The sequence below is a fragment of the Lampris incognitus genome, chromosome 5 (genome assembly GCF_029633865.1).
Source record: "Lampris incognitus isolate fLamInc1 chromosome 5, fLamInc1.hap2, whole genome shotgun sequence".
Lineage (NCBI taxonomy): Eukaryota > Metazoa > Chordata > Actinopteri > Lampriformes > Lampridae > Lampris > Lampris incognitus.
The window spans coordinates 20,850,982-20,871,734 of record NC_079215.1 but is presented as its reverse complement, the minus strand read 5'-3'; the positions used below and the strand labels follow the sequence as shown (position 1 = coordinate 20,871,734).

Below are 20,753 nucleotides of genomic sequence, written 5' to 3'. Positions count from 1 at the left end.
GGCCACTGAAAATCCTGGGGTGGCACACCAAAAGCAAAAGCCATGACTGAATTTCGGGAATTCTATGCTGCTGTTGTAGTATACTGTACAGGCTAGTTGAAAACTGTCAATGTGAGAGTTAAGAAAAATATACATTATTGATTTAAATGAGCAGGACCTAATGTAAAATATCAGATAGAAGGATATGCATAATTAGAAGCATATTCTGCATATGCGACTTGTGGCTGGGGGGGGCCAGCGGGGGGGGGCAGGGATGGTATCAGGTGAAGTTGGGTTGTCACAAGAGCAGGACTTGGACAAGAATTAGAGGAAAGACGGACAGAAGAAAGGAAAAGATCGTGAGATTTTTAACAATACCGATCAGCCAAAACATAAAAACCACCCGAGGTCCCTGCCATCAGGGAATACCGTTGCCATGAAGGGATGTACTTGGTCTACATTCTGCAACAACGCTTAGACAGGTGATACATGTCAATGTAACGTCCACATGAATGCCAGGACCCAAGGTTTCCTAGCAGAACATTGCCCGTCGTATCACACTGCCTCCGCCAGCTTGCCTTCTCCCCATAGTGCATCCTGGTGCCGTCTCTTCCCCAGGTAAACGACGCATACACACCCGGCCGTCCACGTGATGTAAAGGAAAACGTGATATATCAGACCATGGCTGATGCACACATGCCCATTGTAGGTGCTTTCGGTGGTGGACAGAGGTCGTCATGGGCCCTCTGACCGGCCTACGGCTACACAGCCCCATACACAGCAAGCTGTGATGCACTGTGTGTTCTGACACCTGTCTATCATAGCCAGCATTATCTTTGTCAGCACTTTGAGCTACAGTAGCTCTTCTTTTGCACCAGACAGGCTAGCCTTCACTCCCCATGCACATCAATGAGCCTTGGGCATCCATGACCCTGTTGCCAGTTCACCGGTTGTCCATCCTTGGACCACTATTGGTAGGTACTGACCACTGCATACCGGGAACACCCCACAAGACCTACCGTTTTGGAGATGCTCTGACCCAGTTTTCTAGCCATCATAATTTGTCCCTTGTCAAAGTTGCTCAGATCCTTACGCTTGACCATTTCCCCTGCTTCCAACACCTCAACTCCAAGAACTGATTGTTCCCTTGCTGCCACCTCTTATCCCAACCCTTGACAGCTGCCATTGTAACGAGATAAGCAATGTCATTCACTTACACTTACGTGTTAATATTTTTAATGTTTTGGCTGATTGGTGTATGCAGTAATCTGTCAAGGCCTGCAATTATGCATTTCAAAATCCTTATAATATCAGAATTACAGATGACGATAGTACAGACATGTGCAAAAAAATGTACTTGTCTCTAAATTTGACACAAATTCATGAAATTTGCATCAGGGATGTGTGTGAAATTTTGAGATGAAGATGTCATATATATATGAGAATAAGTATGGGGAAATTACCACAAGTGTGCCAAGGCCCTGGAACTTGTTTGCAGCGTTGAGGGGAACTTGTGCGGTGGCCAGCTCTTTTGTTTTGGTTGGATGGTTCATCACGTTGACTTTAACCGAAAACTCATTCGAACCTGTACAGTCTTGACATTCGACAAAAATGTTCTCTTCTGTTCCTACCCGCAACAAATTAGGAGCAGACAACACCTGCCTGGAGAGAAGACATAGAAAGGAGCGAGAGAGAGAAAATGGGATCTTTTGTACAGGATGAAAGAAAAAACAATGCTCCAACTTGTTATAACTTAATCAACAATGGCAATCTGACAAAGTAATTATGTTCGTTTTGATTTGATATGTATCCTTATGACATTTGGACACACACAGAATGGAGGTGTGTATGCGAAAATATTCCTCTTTTTGATTTGGTCCTTGGGGCTTTGCAGGTGCAGTGTTCCGGCTAGCTTGCTGTGCAGATATGTTGAAATCAAACTGTGTGCACAGTGGAGCAAAAAATTTCACGAGGGGTGGTCTGAATCAACCAATGAGCTCCTGCATGGACTTTATACATGTTGACCGATCTTTTGATTAGTCTAACCAAAATCCAACTCTGGTTAAAGAAAACATTTCATCACTCCTTGTGTATCTGTTTGCTCTGTGTATAGCCTCTCCAAACAATGTGTGGTCCAACTAAATGCTCCTCATTTGAAAAGGGAAATTGTGCAAGCAAGTGCAAATGAACAAGCGAACCCTTGTCACATTATTGTGCCCATCAGTGTTTTAAAGCCACTAGAAAAATGCTTTTCCACAGAAAAAGCGCGTGGATGCTGAGCTGCTGAAAGAAATCGCGAAAGCATTGCTGAAAATTGATAAATAGGAAAAGTCAGAAAGTCACTAGCCTACCTGAAATACCTGGAAACTGAAATGTGAAATGGTTGAATATTTTAAAAGTTTTTAAGGTATAAAAAACTGAAAAATTTGCCATAATGTGCTAAATACATGAATAGTTTGATTGTTGAATGGTTTTTGTAGTTTAAAGTATGAAAAAGTGGAAGTGGTGCCACTAATAAAGAACTGCAAAGCAATAGTGTGAATGCATTCACACTAATTAGGCTGGCAGTTGAGTTTCAGATTGATATGTGATGTCACAATAGGACTGAACATTCTAACAGGCAAAGTGTATGGCAGAATTGCTAGATTTAGAGCTGAATTGTTCATAAACTACAAAATATTTTTTAATCTGAATAGGATTCTGAAAGAGCTGAATGTCCTGAACTGTTTAAGCTTTAAATGGGGTTTCTAGCTCAAAAAATGACGGAGGAGATACAGTTCAAAGGTGATGAGGGTTTCAACCTTTCCCCATATACTTCCATTGTTTTGAAAAAGTAGAAAAAGCTTTTAATATGTCTAAAAGTATAAAAGATTTAAAAAAAAAACGAAATGTGAGCCTTAATGGGCTTAAAGAGATGAACATTTTGATACCTGAATGGTTTCAGTGGCTAAAAGTATGAAGGAGTAAAAGAGGTGGAAAGGTTGCAAAAGTCCCCCATTGACTCCCATTCAAAAAATGGCTGAAACAAGTTGAATATTTCAAAAAGTTAAAAAGCTTTGAAAAATCTAAAAGGGGGGCAATGATATCCTTAATGAGTTGAACATTTTGATAGTTGAATGGTTTCAGTAGCTTAAAGTATGAAGGAGCTACAAAGTGTCAAAAAATGGGTGGAAGAAAAATAAATTAATAAAGAACTGCAAAGCAATAGTGTGAATGCTTATAATATAATACGTGACATCTCATATATGCATATATATATATATATATGTGTGTGTGTGTGTGTGTGTGTGTGTGTGTGTGTGTGTGTGTGTGTGTGTGTAACGAGAGGGAGCGTGCAAGAGAGAGACAGACAGAGAAACAGAAAAAGAGAGAAATGCCAATTAACAAAACTGGACCAAATTTTACTTTGAGACACAGAAGCTAGGTTTACTCACATTTTGGCTCCATCAGCCACCAGAGTGAGTGAGGAGAGGGCCAGAGAGGCCAGGCTCAGCCACAACAGGGACCTCCACATCTTGTCCCTCGGGTCCAGGATCTGCTGCCAGTGTAGTCTCCGGCTCGGACTCTCCCCCCCCCTTTTATCCGCTTTCCTCCCCTCTGTCACGGGTTTTGACTCCATCCCCTTTTGCACCTTGAGCCTCTTTCGGTGATGGCTCATGCACGCGTGTTTACACACGCGTATGTAAACACGCATGCGCCCTGGAAGGAACGAGATTTCCCGACAACGGTTGTGAAATAGTTCTGGTAAAACATCCAACTTTTAGAAAAAAGTAAAGCACAGGAAATCAATTTTTTGCCGGGGTTTTCTTATATATATATATATATATATATATATATATATATATATATATATATATATATATATATATATATATATATACAGGTAACTTTGGCTTTCAAATAACAAGAAAAATGAAATGCTTCTGTCACGACGAACCTGAGAAACAATTGCCGTCAAATTCAGATTCAAATGGCTTTATTGGCGTGACGTAACAATGTACATGTTGCCACATGCTTTCTTCTTCTTTTTTAAACTTTACTAGATATTTGATTTGATGGACTCACTGTAGAAGTCGTTTCTTCTTCATCCTCCAATAACTGGATTGCTTATTTTTTTAGGGGGGGGGGGGTTGCTCAGCACGTGTTTCTCATGGCTCCCGCACTGGCTGGGAACAGCGAACGTGCGACGCCGCTGAGGAAGGCGCGCGCATCCAGACTGATAAACACGGCATCCAAACGGTGAAGGGATTATTCATAAAGAGAAACGATAAAAAAAAGAAAAAAGAAAAAGAAAGAAAAACGATCAACGTGTGTTTTATTGATTCGTTCGCTCGTTAAAACTTGAGCAACCATTGCTGTTAACGTGTCTTTGGCTTGGCCCCGGATGCATCTATAGGTGGTTAATGGGTTTTGGTAACTGAACATCTAATTTGCATCTTCTGTTTTGATGCATGCCAAATAGTCCAGGTAAGGAAACTCAAAGGAGGTCGAATCAGTTCATCTGGAATAACAACGTTTACTGACAAGATACCTTCCGTCACTCAACTAAGACTGAAGACAGTCGAGTGATGAAGCGTATCTGTTAATAAACGTTGTATGCAGATGACCTGATTCAACCTCCTGTTAATGTGCATCCTCTTTTATCGCAAACATTGTCACCGTCAGCGTAAACAACTACCCCTTCAAGTCTCGGTTTTCTTTAACTTTTATTTTCATGATATTCTAGCATTTCCAAACGGGGTTTGTGCAAAACGCCTGGACGGTTGGACGCCTGGACAGACCTGCAGGGACACGTGTTGGACACGGAGCCCTTTGGGCGCCCTTGCAAGAAACGAAAACCAAATAAGGAATGGGGTTTTTTTTTTTTTTAATGCACACGTTGTAGTTTTCTTCTGTTCACGGAATTTTAAATAAATGCTGATTTAAAAAAAACGGCATTAAAATAGACCAGAGAAAGGAGCGTTTCTCTCTTAAATTTTGGAGAGATTATAAATGTGCTTTGCACAAGAAAATCACTTCATTTCACAACGTGACTGCAGCGCAAGATTCCCGTAACCCCCACCTCCACCCCCCTACCCCCCACCCCCACCCCACCCATCTAATCCCTTCCAAAAGCCTTATTGCAAATCTACCCTTTTGGTTGAGCGGTGTCATTTCAATATAGTGAACATCATTAATGCAATATCCGGGTCCTAAACGGCAAGGGGCTGAGGCGACATACTGTTGGAAATCTGTTACTGTTTCCATTTATACTCCACATGGATGCAGAGAACCAGCCGGGAACGCGTCCGGATCATGACGCAATCTGAAAGTTGCAAACGCAGAATTTTACCCAAGCTTGCCCCCCCCCCCCGTTTAAGCGTGATTATAACCCCTGCTTTGTCTCTCGTTCACCAGCTCGGTGTTATCTCTCATCTTCTTGGAGATGGGTGAAGAGTAAATGCCCGGCATGTAGACGCCGAGGCCCACCAAGTCTCTCTGTTTTAACATCATCAGGACTTGAGCATTTCAGCCATGGGCAAAGTTTGTTTGATGAGCACTCCTGGATTTAGGCCACACACCAAAAAAGATAATGTCAAGCCAACAACGCTGTCTTTTGACTCCTATTTAATTATTAAGCTCAAGTCAACGAGCTCTTTGTGATTTCAGGGAGGTGGAGCTGCTTTTGGGGGCTAATGAATATGTTAGACATACGTTCAATGAGCCCAAAACCTACTGAAAGACACTTTCCCCACAGATGATAATAATAATAAGTTTATTTGCATAGCACTTTTCAAGCCAAGAGCACAAAATATTTTCCAAAGACTGCACAAAAACAATCACAAATATAGAAGAAAAATACAAGAACAGCACAGGGGGGAGAAAAAACCAAAACAGGATTAGCAAAATACAAGTACACAATTAAAAGTCAAGTCAAGTCACGTTTATTTGTACAGCCCAATATCACAAATTACAAATTTGCCTCCAGGGGCTTTACAGCAACACAACATCCTGTCCTCTCGTCGGATAAGGAGCAACTCCCTAGAAAAAAACCCTTTAACAGGGAGGACAGATAGGGAGACAGCTCAGGGAGAGCAGCAGAGGAGGGATCTCACTCTCCCGAGACAGACAACGTGCAATGGATATTGTGTTTACACACTTTACACAATACAACACTGAAAGAGGATTACAGAATCATAATGGAGTTATAAAATGTATGAAGCATATGATGAGCAGGATGCCCAGCAGTGTCCAGACGCCAATAGAACAGCCCAGGACCCGACCCACATGACCAGCATCACCATGTAAACAACAAAAAAAGACAATATAAAAGAAATTTCAACCATCCTTCTTAACAGATCAATCCAAGGCAAACAAACAAAAAGTGTAACAACCACACTAGAATAAACAGACATTGTAAATGACCCATATAATTTTGTCATAATATTTTTTATTATTATTGATTTGTATGGTGCTCATTATTGATTTGTATTTGGTGCCTTAAGTACAGTCCTGATTGATATTAACACTTACACTTCCTTTTGTTATGTGACCTTTATTTGAAAAACTCTGGTCTCCCATGATGCTGTGCGCCGCTGCGAGAAAACGGCAGAACAAACTGAAAGTTGAACACGATGGTCATGTTCACTATGCACAGAACGAATTCACAACTTATAATTATTTGATCATCATCATTTATTTAGCACCAAGCTGGAAGGCGAACAGGTATGAGTGCCGATTGACTGTTTAATTCGAATTTCGTTGTGTTTTTATTTACAATGTGTTCTTTGTGATTTGGAGATCGCTAATGATAAGCTAATGCTAGCTAGTGCTATGCACCCCGTACTGGTGGCTAGCTATGGGGGAAACGTGGTCGCACATATAATTTAATGATTGTTTTATGTATATGCTTTCAGCTCTTACGGTGGTTCTATGGTGTGTCTACGGTGTGACTAGTAAATGCTGCAATAAATAGTCTGATACCGCACCATGGACCCATCAGTCGTTATTGGAGTGCATCGTCTGAATAAAGTCCGGCTGGAATGCTACAGTAAGAGCTAGCCTCTTCATCAACCCCGCCAGCACGCTGCCAGAGGAGGTCTATGAGGACGAGCCACGGAGCTAAGTTGCTACTAGTCTACAAGGGACAATTCATCGGGCGTCTTGGCACCATTTCATCGGGCAACTCGGCGCCATTTTACGGGTCCTCTAGACAAAGGAACTCTACTCTCATCAGGCAGCTGGCTTGAAGGTTTGGTGTGACGGTCAGACTCTAAAGGTATGGAACATTTCATTGATTGATAAGGAACAATTCATCTTCACTGAGAACATTGATAAACATATGGTTTGAGAAGAAAAGGTTTAAGAAGAAAAAGACATCAACAACAATGGACATTTATTGAATTTGATGTTTCTCAGTGTGAAGCTGATGGGACTTTATAGAACAAATAAGTTCACACAAAGTAACAAGTGAATCAAGTGACTTTGTTTATTGACTTATTATTACTATCCATTTACTGATCATCCTTCCTGTTGACTGTAAAAAAAAGGGAAAAAATGTTTAATGCATGATTTATACAATCTGAATGGTAACTGAATGTTGTATTCAGTGGAGAGATTGATATTATAACCTTGCAGTCAGTAATATAACAGTCAGCCTACAGTATTAGGCTCTAGTCCTCTAAGCAGTCTGTAGCTATACCAGGTTCTCTGCTCCTCTCTTCGGGTAGTCTATGGGCTATAGTAAAGGCAAACAATTCATTACATCACATTTATCATGGCAGAATTGAATATGACCGAAACAGAGAATCCTGCCCCACAGTCAGAGCTAGAGAATCAGATAAATAGACTACAGTTTAAAATTAGTAAGCTACAAGAGGCTCTCAACAAAACGCTAGAGACTACCGAGATAGAACACTTAGAGAAGGAAATTCAAACTAAGGAAGAAACACTAAGTAGCCTCCAAAGTCAAATTGAAGAACAAAATGGGGATAGCCTCCGACGCTCGACTCGAGTGAAGATCTCGACTCCTAAAATACTTGAACTGCAACAAGAGGAGGTGAGGAAGAAGGAGAGAAAGCTCCTCTCAGCGTACGAAAAATGGAAGAGTCGAGCTCGTGAGTCAAGAGAGCGGCTAAAGAAAGACCTCAAGGAAACTGAGCTGGCATCTCTGCTTGAATCTTTTGGAGAAGGATAAAGAGGCTGTGTTGAACACCTATAATGACATACGAGGTCACTTCACACCCTCAGCCGAAATGAGAAGCCGTGTTGATGCATGTGAGGCAGCTACAACAGAGATTAAGAAAATCACCTACGAGAGGATTGTAGACATCGATTTAGATTTTGATGCAGAACAAGCACAACGACGTCTCAGGAGCTACTCAAGGGCGGCTATGCGCGCTCAATCTATGGATCCACTGTCTCAAGAGTGTCAAAGTCAGTCCACAGCCACGAAGGCAGCACTTTAACAGTCAAACATGTGGACGCGGCAGCAGAGCTTGCAGCAAAGGAAGCGGAGTTCGAAGGGTTGCTTGAAGAAGATAAGCAAAGGGAGAAGATACAACGTTTGGAGGAGCAACAAAGGACACTATAGGAGCAACGAAGGACGCTAGAGGAGCAACAAAGGTGGCAGCTTGAAGTTGAAAAACGCGCTCTTGAACATCTACAGGCAGAAAAGGACTTAAGGGCTGCACGGGCCAGACTTCAAGTCTATAACCAGGGAACATCACAGGGCGGCAGTGTCCACTCTAATGATCCTGAAAGAAATCTTTACGGCTCCCCAGCTACCAGCAACCAAACCCTCAATATAACGGCATCGTCACCTGACGTAAACGTGTCGTCCCTCACCCGGGCCCTCCAAGACAGTATAGCCCTGAATAGACTTCCAGTGCCAGAACCATCGGTATTTAATGGCGACCCCATTCAGTTCATTGAGTGGAGAATTTCATTCATGTCACTCATTGACTCAAAGGCCATCTCCTCAGCAGGCAAGCTTTACTACTTGAGGAAATATGCAGGCGGCCCAGCTCGTAAGACACTGGAAGGGACCTTCTACAGAAACGACGGCGAGTCTTACAAGGACGCATGGAGCAAACTGAATCACCGATACGGACAGGCCTTCGTCATACAGAGAGCCTTCAGAGACAGGCTCACAAAGTGGCCAAAAATCCAACCAAGGGATACAGAGGGACTTAGAGACTTTTCCGACTTCTTGAACGCCTGCCAAGACGCAATGTCTCATGTGAAGAGCCTCGAAATATTGAACGACTGTGAAGAGAACATGAAGCTGGTCCACAAACTGCCAGACTGGGCAGCATCTCGATGGAACAGGAAGGCTACGGAAGCCTTGGACAGGAATCAAGAATTCCCCAGCTTCAAGGACTTCACCACCTTCATGGCAAAGGAGGCAGCGATCGCATGCAATCCGATCACCTCACCTTATGCCTTACGCAACTCCGAGTCTAGCACAGCGAAACCGAATAACAGGGACCCTAAGAGGAACAAGGCGAGTGTTCTGAGTACGCAAACTGAAACGGACAGTGACAAGCAAAAGCCAGCCAGCGGAAAGAAAAAAAAAACCCTGTGCGTTCTGCCAAGACAGTCAACACGGGCTACATGCATGTCCCAAGTTCCTCGCCAAGACTTTGGAGGAGAGAAGAGAATTCGTGAAAGAGAACAAGCTCTGCTATGGCTGCACCAAACCCGGCCATAGCGCGAAGGACTGTCGACATAGACATACCTGCAACACCTGCAAAGGCAAACACCCCACCTGTCCTCACAATGACAACCACGTGAAAAGGGAACCGTCTGCAGCTCGTGAAAACACTCCCCCAAGCAACGCTAATGAATCAGAAGCTGCCGCGACTGCAATGTCACATGCCGTCACGACTGGACAGTCTACCAACACATCGATGATTGTGCCCGTATGGGAGTCGTCCAAGAACAACTCAGGGACAGAAAAACTTGTCTACGCCCTGCTGGATACACAGAGTGACACCACATTCGTCGACCAGGAAGTGAGCAGCGCTCTAAAGGCAGAGTCCTGTCCAGTGAAACTGAAGTTAACGACAATGATAGGACGTGACACCATCGTGAAAAGCCAACGAGTCTCGGGGCTTCGTGTGCACGGTTACAGATCTTCCCTCCACATCGACCTTCCTCCTGCCTATGCTAAGGACGGTATACCGGTGAACCGCGCCCACATTCCTACAAGTGAAACAGCCAGACAATGGAATCATCTCTCCGCAATCATAGACGAGATTCCACCGCTGCAAGATTGTGATATTGGTCTTTTAATAGGATACAACTGTGCGAGGGCAATGGCACCAAGAGATGTAATAGCAGGAGGAAATGAAGAGCCTTACGCAATCCGAACCGACCTTGGATGGAGCATCGTGGGTTGCTCTTCACCATGCCTTGACACTCCAAGCGTGGCGAGACAGTGTTTCCGGGTAGCTGTGAAGGAGCTCCCGCCAGTCACCCCTGCAGATGCTATTCGCATTCTGGAGTCCGACTTCAAAGATGCCAAGGAGGATGAAAAGACGGTGTCTCAGGAAGATATCTTGTTCCTGGACAAACTCAAAAACGGCATCCAGAAGAACAGTCAAGGTCACTACGAAATGCCCTTACCTTTTAAGGAGAGACCCAACCTACCTGACAACAAACAGCTTGCCGTCGTTCGTCCCAGCCATCTGAAGAGGAAGCTGTCAAAGGATGAAAGATACAAAGAACAGTACATCAAGTTCATGGAGGATGTCATAGAAAAGGGTGACGCAGAGGAAGTACATGATGATGGGAAGGAAGGAGAAAAATGGTACATACCTCATCATGGTGTCTACCACGCCAAGAAGCCAGACAAACTGCGCGTGGTATTCGACTGCTCTGCCAAATACAAGGGAACCAGTCTAAATGATCATCTGCTCACCGGACCCGACTTGATGAACAATCTCAATGGTGTTCTCCTTCGCTTCCGACTGCATTCTACTGCGTTGATGTGCGACATAGAAAAGATGTTTCACCAATTCCACGTGAGCGAGACGGATCAGGATTACCCACGCTTCCTGTGGTGGAAGAAAGGAGATCTCAGCACGCAACCTCAAGAGTACCGAATGAGGGTGCATATCTTCGGTGCTGCCTCATCGCCTGGTTGCACAAACTACGGCTTGAAGTACCTGGATACTGAGAACAGAGTCCTATTCCCCCTAGGTTCACAGTTCATTCTGAGAGACTTTTATGTCGATGACGGTGTCGCAAGTATGGACAGTACAGAGAAGGCTATTCAGCTCGCTCGAGAAGCCAGAGAACTTTGTGCCCTGGGTGGCCTTAGACTTCACAAATTTGTGTCCAACGACAGAGCTGTAATAGAAAGCATACCGTCATCTGAACGTGCATCAGAAATCAAAGATCTTAACCTTACCTTGGATGACCTACCTTCAGAAAGAGCGTTGGGGATCCGATGGCACATCAAGTCAGACTGCTTGAAGTTCAACGTCAATCTCAAGGATCAACCTGCAACACGCTGAGGTATACTGTCTACGGTTGCCTCCTTGTATGACCCCCTAGGGTTTGTCGCCCCATTCTTGCTCATCGGAAAGGGAGTACTGCAGGAAATGTGCGGACATGGAACGGGTTGGGATGATCCTCTGACTGATGAACTTCGCCCACGGTGGGAGAGATGGAAAAATGACCTTACCAACATGGAGAAGATAGACATTCCCCGGAGCTATGCACCTGCAAACTTTGGGAGGGTCACCAGACAGGAGTTACACCACTTCTCCGATGCAAGCACGACTGGCTAAGGACAGTGTTCATATCTGAGACTCAGAAATTAAGAAGGAGACGTTCACTGCGCCCTAGTCATGGCAAAATCACGAGTTGCTCCCACGAAGGTCACCACAATCCCAAGACTAGAGCTAACAGCTGCAGTCGTCTCAGTGAAAACCAGCAATGTGATGAAAGAAGATGATCTGCCTAGAAATGAATGGAGGTTGGGTAGAGTTTTAGAGACTGTAGTAGATAGAGATGGACTGGTTAGGAGGGTGAAGATCTGTCTAGGGGATAGAAACCTAGGCAAAAAAGGTGAACAGCTCACCAAGCAGACAGTGCTTGAACGGCCAGTTCAAAAACTGGTCTTGTTACTAGATAGTGACTAGTTAGTTACTAACACATGCCTTGCATCTCTTGAGATGCGTTTTTTATTTTGTTTTAAAATACTTGACACTCCTTTCCCACGATACTTATGGTTTATGGTCATTTTGAGTTGAGAAATCATTTGTTTTTGCTTATGCTTGATTTTCTATATTCAAAACATTAATGATTTGGTAGGAGTGTACATGACCCATATAATTTTGTCATAATGTTTTTTATTATTATTGATTTGTATGGTGCTCATTATTGATTTGTATTTGGTGCCTAAAGTACAGTCCTGATTGATATTAACAGCGAATTACACTTCCTTTTGTTATGTGACCTTTATTTGAAAAACTCTGGTCTCCCATGATGCTGTGCGCCGCTGCGAGAAAACGGCAGAACAAAACTGAAAGTTGAACACGATGGTCATGTTCGCTATGCACAGAACGAATTCACAATTTATAATTCATTGATCATCATCATTTATTTAGCACCTAGCTGGAAGGCGAACAGGTATGAGTGCCGATTGACTGTTTCATTCGAATTTCGTTATGTTTTTATTTACAATGTGTTCTTTGTGATTTGGAGATCGCTAATGATAAGCTAGTGCTAGCTAGTGCTATGCACCCCGTCCTGGTGGCTAGCTATGGGGGAAACGTGGTCGCACATATAATTTAATGATTGTTTTATGTATATGCTTTCAGCTCTTACGGTGGTTCTATGGTGTGTCTACGGTGTGACTAGTAAAATGCTGCAATAAATGGTCTGATACCGCACCATGGACCCATCAGTCGTTATTGGAGTGCATCGTCTGAATAAAGTCCGGCTGGAATGCTACACACATGTCATGTTATGCCCTCATCCGGGACCTGTAACTCTTGACACATTGACATCATGGTGTAAAATGTCTTAACACTACAGTCACATATATCAAGAATAGATTATGATCAGTTACATCTTGTATGATTGTGCTTTTTTGGGGGGGGAGTTAAAAGAGGTAAAGGAGCCAGTTGTATGGAAGCGTAACTTTGCATTCTGAGTGTGACGTATGTATAATGTGAAATGTATTGTGCAGTTTGACATCTCGTCATGCGTGCGCTTGGCTGCGTAAAGAGAGATCGAGGAGGGTTGAGCTCGTGTTGATTAGGCAAACACCTCCTGGGCCAACCGCGATAGGACGCCCGTTGCTGATTGGCGCTCGCCGTCCACGTGACGCCAGACGGTACATGCCGGCAGGTAGGCAGGTGAGCCTGCATGGGAGGAAATGGTTAAGTAGTTAATGGTCCGGTCCTTCACCGCATCGATCCTTGCATGTCTTACCCTACCGCTGATTTCATCAAGCAGCTCCTCTAATGGTCCGGTCCTTCACCGCATCGATCCGCGCGTGTCTCACCTTACCGCTGATTTCATCAAGCAGCGCCTCTCCGATATCGGCAAGGATAGCGGGCGAACATTACTCGAGGGAACGTCTGACGTCACAGAAACGCAGTAATGAGTCGCAGGTAAGTCAATTTGAGCTCTAAATTGTTTGTTTGTCCCCAAAGAGTGGCCGTCTGTGTTTGCCCTTTTGTTTGTTTGTTTGTTTGTTTGTTTTTTAACGTCTTCAGGAAAGTTTGCTCTAGTGATGAATTGTCACGGCTGTTACCTCCCCTCTTCGTCCCTCCACCATGTACACGTTTCCATGTCTTCCTCCAGTAAGTTTCAGGGCATTACGTCGGCGGATTGTGATGGTAGAACAGGTGGAGCAGGATCTGTTGCATTCCGGCATGCAGCGACATGCATCCGCCTGTGTGTTTGTGGAGTTGTTTATAACTGCACCGGATTCACCCCCCCTTTCTTATTTGGTGGATGGTTTTCGCCTTGTAATTTGACTGAACTGCATAACTAGAAGATGTATTTAGTGTGTGTGTGTGTGTATGCCGGAGCAAGTGGAGCAAATCCATCCCCATTTTTCAGTTAGGGGGGGAGCAAAGTTACAGTTTTGCTACCCCAAATTTGTGTTTTTGAAAATAAACTCATCATACAGTCGGTCGCAATCAGGTGATCATATTTAAGCAGCCTTTTATCAATGACCATTTTACTCTTTTAAAGCAGCTGACAAAAACGACTAATGAGAAAGGAATCACATTTTTTGCGCCGCCCTTTGAGTTGGTTCAGTCCACCTCGTAGCTGCCACATCGTGGTCTGGGTGTCAGTCGTAGGGGTGTGCGATACTGCAAAATTTGGTTTCGACCAAGTAAATACAGGGCCAGTATCCCGATACCGATATATATATATCTTTAAAGTGGCTTATGTACTTTCATGTAGGGGAGAGCAGTGTGTCACGATTTATGAGGTGAATGAATAGGCTAAATCTGAATACATTTTCATGGCCACTAAAATGATTTTTTTCATTTATGATTTGACATTTTTTTTTTTTTGCTTCATACTTAATCACATGCATGTTAACACAGGACATTTTTTAAAGGCAAATGACAAAAATATTTTCATTATTGTAAGTTGAATGTGCAATCATGAAAAAAAGTTTTTTGAATGAACAGCGCATACAATTATTAGTGGGGAGTGAATGTTTGAAATCTTCCATTCTTCTTTCCTGTTGACGTCATCTCTGAGGGCAGGAATACCGGATCAACTAGACTCCTTGTAGACTAGACTCAAATACCACGCGTGCACTTCATCGGCGTTGCGGTAACTGGAATGGTTTCTGTATTTTGCGCATGCTCTTTTATAGACCACAGGTCAACACAACCATCGCCCTCTAGTGGTGACATCGGTATAAGCGCACGTACGCATAACTTTGGCTTAGCCAATATTGCAACGTTTCCTTTAGAGGTTTTTGTTCAGAAATAATAACATGTTTACATTTTTCCCTTTCACTGAACCTCTTCTCTGGCTTTTTTTTAAACAAACAAAGTGCAAACAATTATTTGAAATAAATAAACAAAGTGGAAATAACTAAACAAAAGCACAAACCCTAAACCATTCTTCTTTCTTTCAGTTAGAGCAGGGGTCGGGAACCTTTTTGACTGGGAGAGCCATAAAAGCCAAATATTTCTAAATATATTTCATTGAGAGCCATATAGTACTTTTAACGTATAATAAATTAAATATGTCTTACTTTTAATGCGACTTCTGGTGCTGCATGGTTTTGCTGATGGCCTTGTAGTCTGGTTCATACGTGGTGAGGTTGAGCTTCATGCAGGCGTTGAGGCTTCCATCAGTTAAACGTGAGCGTAGGTTGGTCTTAATGTTCCTCATATGCGAGAAAGACTGTTCACATGCATATGTAGAGCCAAACATGGTCAATACGGCAATACTCACACGCTGCATTGTGTGGTATGTCACAGGAAGCTCGTTCCAAGTTTTAAGAATCAGCTGGTCTTCAGGTTGAAGATTTTTAATTTCTGTCCACTTGTGTTCCCTTGCCAGCTCTGCTCGCTGTCGCGCAAGACTTTCCAACTCTCCATTAAGTGACTTGAACTTACTCATCCACATGTCTGATGCCTTCAGGTCAGCAACTTCCAGCTCAAAGTCTCCGATAGAGACCCCGGGGATGCATGTCAGGTCGATTTTGTCCACTGCACACTCATGTGGATGAGTGATGAACTTGAAAAGACCAGTGCGCGCACGAAATTCTCCAAAACGTGCTTTGAATGACTGCAGGAGATTGAACGTAAAGCCAGCTAGCTGCTGGAGATCCAGATGTTGAGTGGAGTCACTTGCTAAGCATGCATCTCTAAATTGTTGCAGTCTTTCAAAGTGCAGAAGACGACCTGTTTCAATGTCCCTGAGAAAGATTTGAGCAATTTTCTCCACAATCATTTCGGCAAGGCTTCTGGTTATATTGAGAGCTCTTGGGGACTTACCTAGATGAAATAACAAAATAATTAGGTCTATAGACTACATACAGGAAGTCTATAGTCTCCCTTTTACAGTTACACAGAAAGGTTACTATACTCAGCCATTTTTATATTTCCGTTTTGAGTCATATTTTTTTCAATTCCATTGAAATAATGAATTTAGATACATTTCAGTGGGCTGAATATATTTGATTGCCTGAATATAGTCTTTATTCATTCACCTTTATTTAACCAGTCTGCTAAAGTAACAGCTAATGATGTACAATCACAGTTTGAAAATCTAACATTAACCAATGCTGAAGATCCGATTTGAGTAGAATATTAATTTCACTATATAGGCTACCTGGATACTCCTTGCCTCTCTGAAAGGACTCTGCCAGTGAACTCTATCTCTGGGCTGGGGGTCTGTCTGTCTGTCCGTCTGTCCGTGAGATTTCCCCTCCTCCTCCCTGCGTTTCTTTTGAAGCTCTGCCTTCTCTTTCTAATGGTTTTTCATATGGTTTTATAAATTGGTGGCGTTGCCACAATAGTGAATAGCCTTCTTACACACAATGCAGTTCGCAAGGTTTCCTTTTACATGTGTAAACTAACGCCACACAGCGCCCCTCTTTCTCTCTGCCATCACTGCATGTGTCGGACTGACGCCGGTAGTCAGGGTGCCTCTGCGCACGATGCGTATGTTCATGTGACGACAGGACAACAGCAGTGGAGGAGAAGCAACGTGTATGTGTTCACGGCAATAGAAAGTTGTTTTGCACAGCCAGTTCTACTCTTTGTTGAAATGGGTGACTTATAAGAGGGAAACTGAAACTGGCATCGACCCCACTGTGATAGAATCGATTCGGTATCGATACCCACGTGGTATCGATAGTATCGATATTTGGGTCGATCCGCCCACCCCTATCATCAGTCACAACCTGTCAATCCGTACAGGAGTCCGACTGTTCACAAAGGTTGTGAGAAACACTATAGTCGTCTTAACTGCGATCATTGATTGAAAATAGAACATAGGAAAATGTAGCTTAGCGTATGAGGAATGAACCCGTTTGGCCCACGGACCTCAGCCAAAATTTAAATTAACTAGATGTAGGATTGTGCTTTCGCCTAAATGCCGAATCGATTTGCGAGTCAACGTTGGCTAAAGCCGCCTTCAGACACAATGTGATCTAAGCTGCGCTCGCCGCTGGGTTCAGCCCGGAGGACGGAGTAAACCAGGCAGAGTTTGCATGGCAGGTATTTTGTCAGCTGAACTTAGGGCACAGCGCAAAATTGGGTTCAGGAGCGATGTAGTATGGCGTGGCGCAAGCCATTGAAAACGATGGGTTTCAGGAGCGCAGTGGTGCCCTTGTGGCGTCTGAGCGCCTCTTAACATCACGGTGCGAAAGCAGGACATTGACAGACAGGGCAGAATATTCAATCTAACTAATCTATCCTAGTGCAGGTGGCTGTTTCTTCACTTAAAGAGTTTAGGTGGTGTAGAAATGCAGGAAATTTGTTTTAAATTACAAATTTTCTTCTTGGGGTGGGCCCCCGCCAATTACGTATCTTTCCAAGTTTGCTCCCCTATTTTGAAACATAACCAAGCATGTACAGTGCATCCGGAAAGTATTCACACCCCTTCACTTTCCCCACATTTTGTTATCTTACAGCCTTATTCCAAAATGGATTAAATTCCTTTTTTTTCCTCATCAATCTACATACAGTACCCCATAATGACAAAGCGAAAAAGGTTTTGTAGAAATGTTTGCAAATTTATTAAAAATAAAAAACTGAAATATTGCATGTACATAAATATTCACACCCTTTACTCAGTACTTGGTTGAGGCACCTTTGGCAGCGATTACAGCCTCAAGTCTTCTTGGGTATGAAGCTACAAGCTTGGCACACCTATATTAGGGGTATTTCTCCCATTCTTCTCTGCAGATCCTCTCGAGCTCTGTAAGGTCAGATGGGGAGTGTCGCTGCACAGCTATTTTCAGGTCTTTCCAGAGCTGTTCAGTGGGGTTCAAGTCTGGGCTCTGGCTGGGCCACTCAAGGACATTCACATACTTGTCCCGAAGCCACTCCTTTGCTGTCTTGGCTGTGTGCTTAGGGTCATTGTCGTGTTGAAAGGTAAACCTTCGCCCCAGTCTGAGGTCCTGAGCGCTCTGGAGCAGGTTTTCATCAAGGATCTCTCTGTACTTTGCTCCATTCATCTTTCCCTCGATCCTGACTAGTCTCCCAGTTCCTGCCGCTGAAAAACATCCCCACCGCATGATGCTGCCACCACCATGCTTCACTGTAGGGATGGTATTAGCAAGGTGAAGAGAGGTGCCTGGTTTCCTCCAGACGTGACGTTTGGTATTCAGGCCAAAGAGTTCAATCTTGGTTTCATAAGACCAGAGAATCTGGTTTCTCATGGTCTGAGAGTCCTTTAGGTGCTTTCTGGCAAACTCCAAGCGGGCTGTCATGTGCCTTTTACTGAGCAGAGGCTTCTGTCTGGCCATTCTACCATAAAGGCCTGATTGGTGGAGTGCTGCAGAGATGGTTGTCCTTTTGGAAGGTTTTCCCATCTCCACAGAGGAATGCTGGAGCTCTGTCAGAGAGACCATCAGGTTCTTGGTCACCTCCCTGACCAAGGCCCTTCTCCCCGATTGCTCAGTTTGGCTGGGTGGTCAGCTCTAGGAAGAGTCCTGGTGGATCCATACTTCTTCCATTTATGAATGATGGAGACCGCTGTGCTCTTCAGGACCTTCAAAGCTGTAGAAATTTTTTTGTACCCTTCCCCAAATCTGTGCCTTGATACAATCCTGTCTCAGAGGTCCACAGACAATCCCTTTGACTTCATGGCTTGGTTTCTGCTCTGACATGCACTGTCAACAGTGGGACTTTATACAGACAGGTGTGTGCCTTTCCAAATCATGTCCAGTCAATTGAATTTACTACTGGTGGACTCCAATCAAGATGTAGAAACATCTCAAGGATGATCAGTGGAAACAGGATGAACCTGAGCTCAATTTTGAGTGTCATAGCAAAGGGTGTGAATACTTATGTACATGCAATATTTAAGTTTTTTATTTTTAATAAATTTGCAAAGATTTCTACAAAACCTTTTTCACTTTGTCATTATGGGGTATTGTGTGTAGATTGATGAGGAAAAAAAAGGAATTTAATCAATTTTGGAATAAGGCTGTAACATAACAAAATGTGGGGAAAGTGAAGGGGTGTGAATACTTTCCGGATGCACTGTATGTACAGTGTCTTGCAAAAGTATTCAACCCCCTTGACAGTCATCACTAATTTCTGGATTATAAAAGATACTCACATCTGTTCCTGAGCAATATTATTTTTGCGAACCCATAAGCTCTAACAGCACATTCCCAAAGCCAAAATATGTTATGTTTTGCTGACTTTTACGGGTTCACAAAAATAATATTGTTCAGGAACGGATGTGTGAGTATTTTTTATAATCCAGATATTAGTGATGACTGTCAAGGGAGCTATATGTATGTATGTATATATGTATGTACAGTACCAGTGAAGAATTTGAACACCTGATTGAATGTATGTTTTTAAAAATCTTAAATTCATTGGCTTTTTCTGAATTTCTTTCCAAAACAAGTTTAAATATAAAAAATAATACATTTTGAAACACTCTCCACTCCAACAAGTTGTTTCATTTAGTACTTAAGTGAAATTTAGTAGGAACAACAAACAACGGTACTTTGAGTAGGTTTGTCAAAACTTTTGGTGTGTGTGTATGCGTGTGTGTCAATGTGGTGGTTGTGTACTGCAGGCATGCAGAAAATCAGACTATTTATTTTTCTTTTATCAGTTCAAGTCCTGTGCTAAACTTCAATCAGAAAGACATTCACAAAAACGTGTTTACATTCAACAATTCAAGGAGCCAGCTTTCAGAGAACTAGACATTAAGTCCTTATGATCAAATTCATTATCTCCAGAAATGACAAAATTCTGCTTTTTTTTTTTTTAAGAAGCCTTGCCTTGGAGCTTCTTTCTCATGTTAACCATCCTCAACTTTCACAAGTTTCACAGAATTGTCCAGTTTTAAGTCCTTCACATCAGCACAACAGTGAAGCAGAAAGGTGCAGCACCAGTCATTTGACCAAACTTTTACTTGGCCCTTCGTCTTGTTTCAGGCAGCCCACAGTCCAATTTAACTAAACTGAAGCTCTGTCTGTCCAGATGTGAGGACAACCGACTGATCCAAAGCCATCTCCACGGGAAGTAAGTTATTTTCGATGACATCTTTGTGTTGTTTTTTGTTTTGTTTTGTTTTGTTTTCCATTTTTGATGATTGGACCACGTATAGAGATGGAGGGGAGAAGGGGTAGAGATGGCTGAAGTAGAGATGGAGGAGAAAAGTCCCTCTTAGGTAACACGGAGGGGAAAGTGAGAGTCGCTGTTGCAAGTGTAGGTGCCCTCTAGTGGTGGGGCTGAGCATGAAATGGCTAGATTTCTCCATAGGGAGTTTTATTAAAAAAAATATGGTATCTAAGGCTGCATTGCAACATTAATGCAGAGACGCCACATCGATATGATTTGAGTTTATATTTATTGATTATGATTATCTTCATGTAGTTTTTAGAACAATTCATTGCTTTTTTTTGGTAATATTTTGAAATTCATTGCTGTGCATATCTCAAAAAGCCTGCAATTCCTATAACTATGCTGGTCTTGGTTTTTATTCGTTTTAAAATTGGTCAGTGGAGAAATGAATGGGGCTTCTTCTACAGTAGAGACATAATCACTAGAGAGCGTAAGTTTCCTCATGCAATACTTTTTTTCTCTCTCTGATCAACCCCT

General features: G+C 43.0%; 1 protein-coding gene across 2 annotated transcripts in view; it reads right to left on the bottom strand.

Moving 5' to 3' along the window:
• The window catches only part of LOC130113063 (complement C3-like), a 30,048-nt gene extending 26,480 nt beyond the window's left edge, over positions 1-3,568 (bottom strand). Inside the window, exons 1-2 of one of the 2 annotated variants that reach the window (XM_056280574.1) lie at positions 3,414-3,568; positions 1,443-1,641 (exon numbers count right to left, since the gene is read on the bottom strand). In XM_056280574.1, the coding sequence (XP_056136549.1) occupies positions 1,443-1,641; positions 3,414-3,493 (279 nt within the window). In that variant the 5' untranslated portion in view covers positions 3,494-3,568. The remainder of the gene's footprint in view (positions 1-1,442; positions 1,642-3,413) is intronic. The other variant, XM_056280575.1, reaches the window with a different exon arrangement.
• Between the last annotated feature and the right edge of the window lie 17,185 nt (positions 3,569-20,753).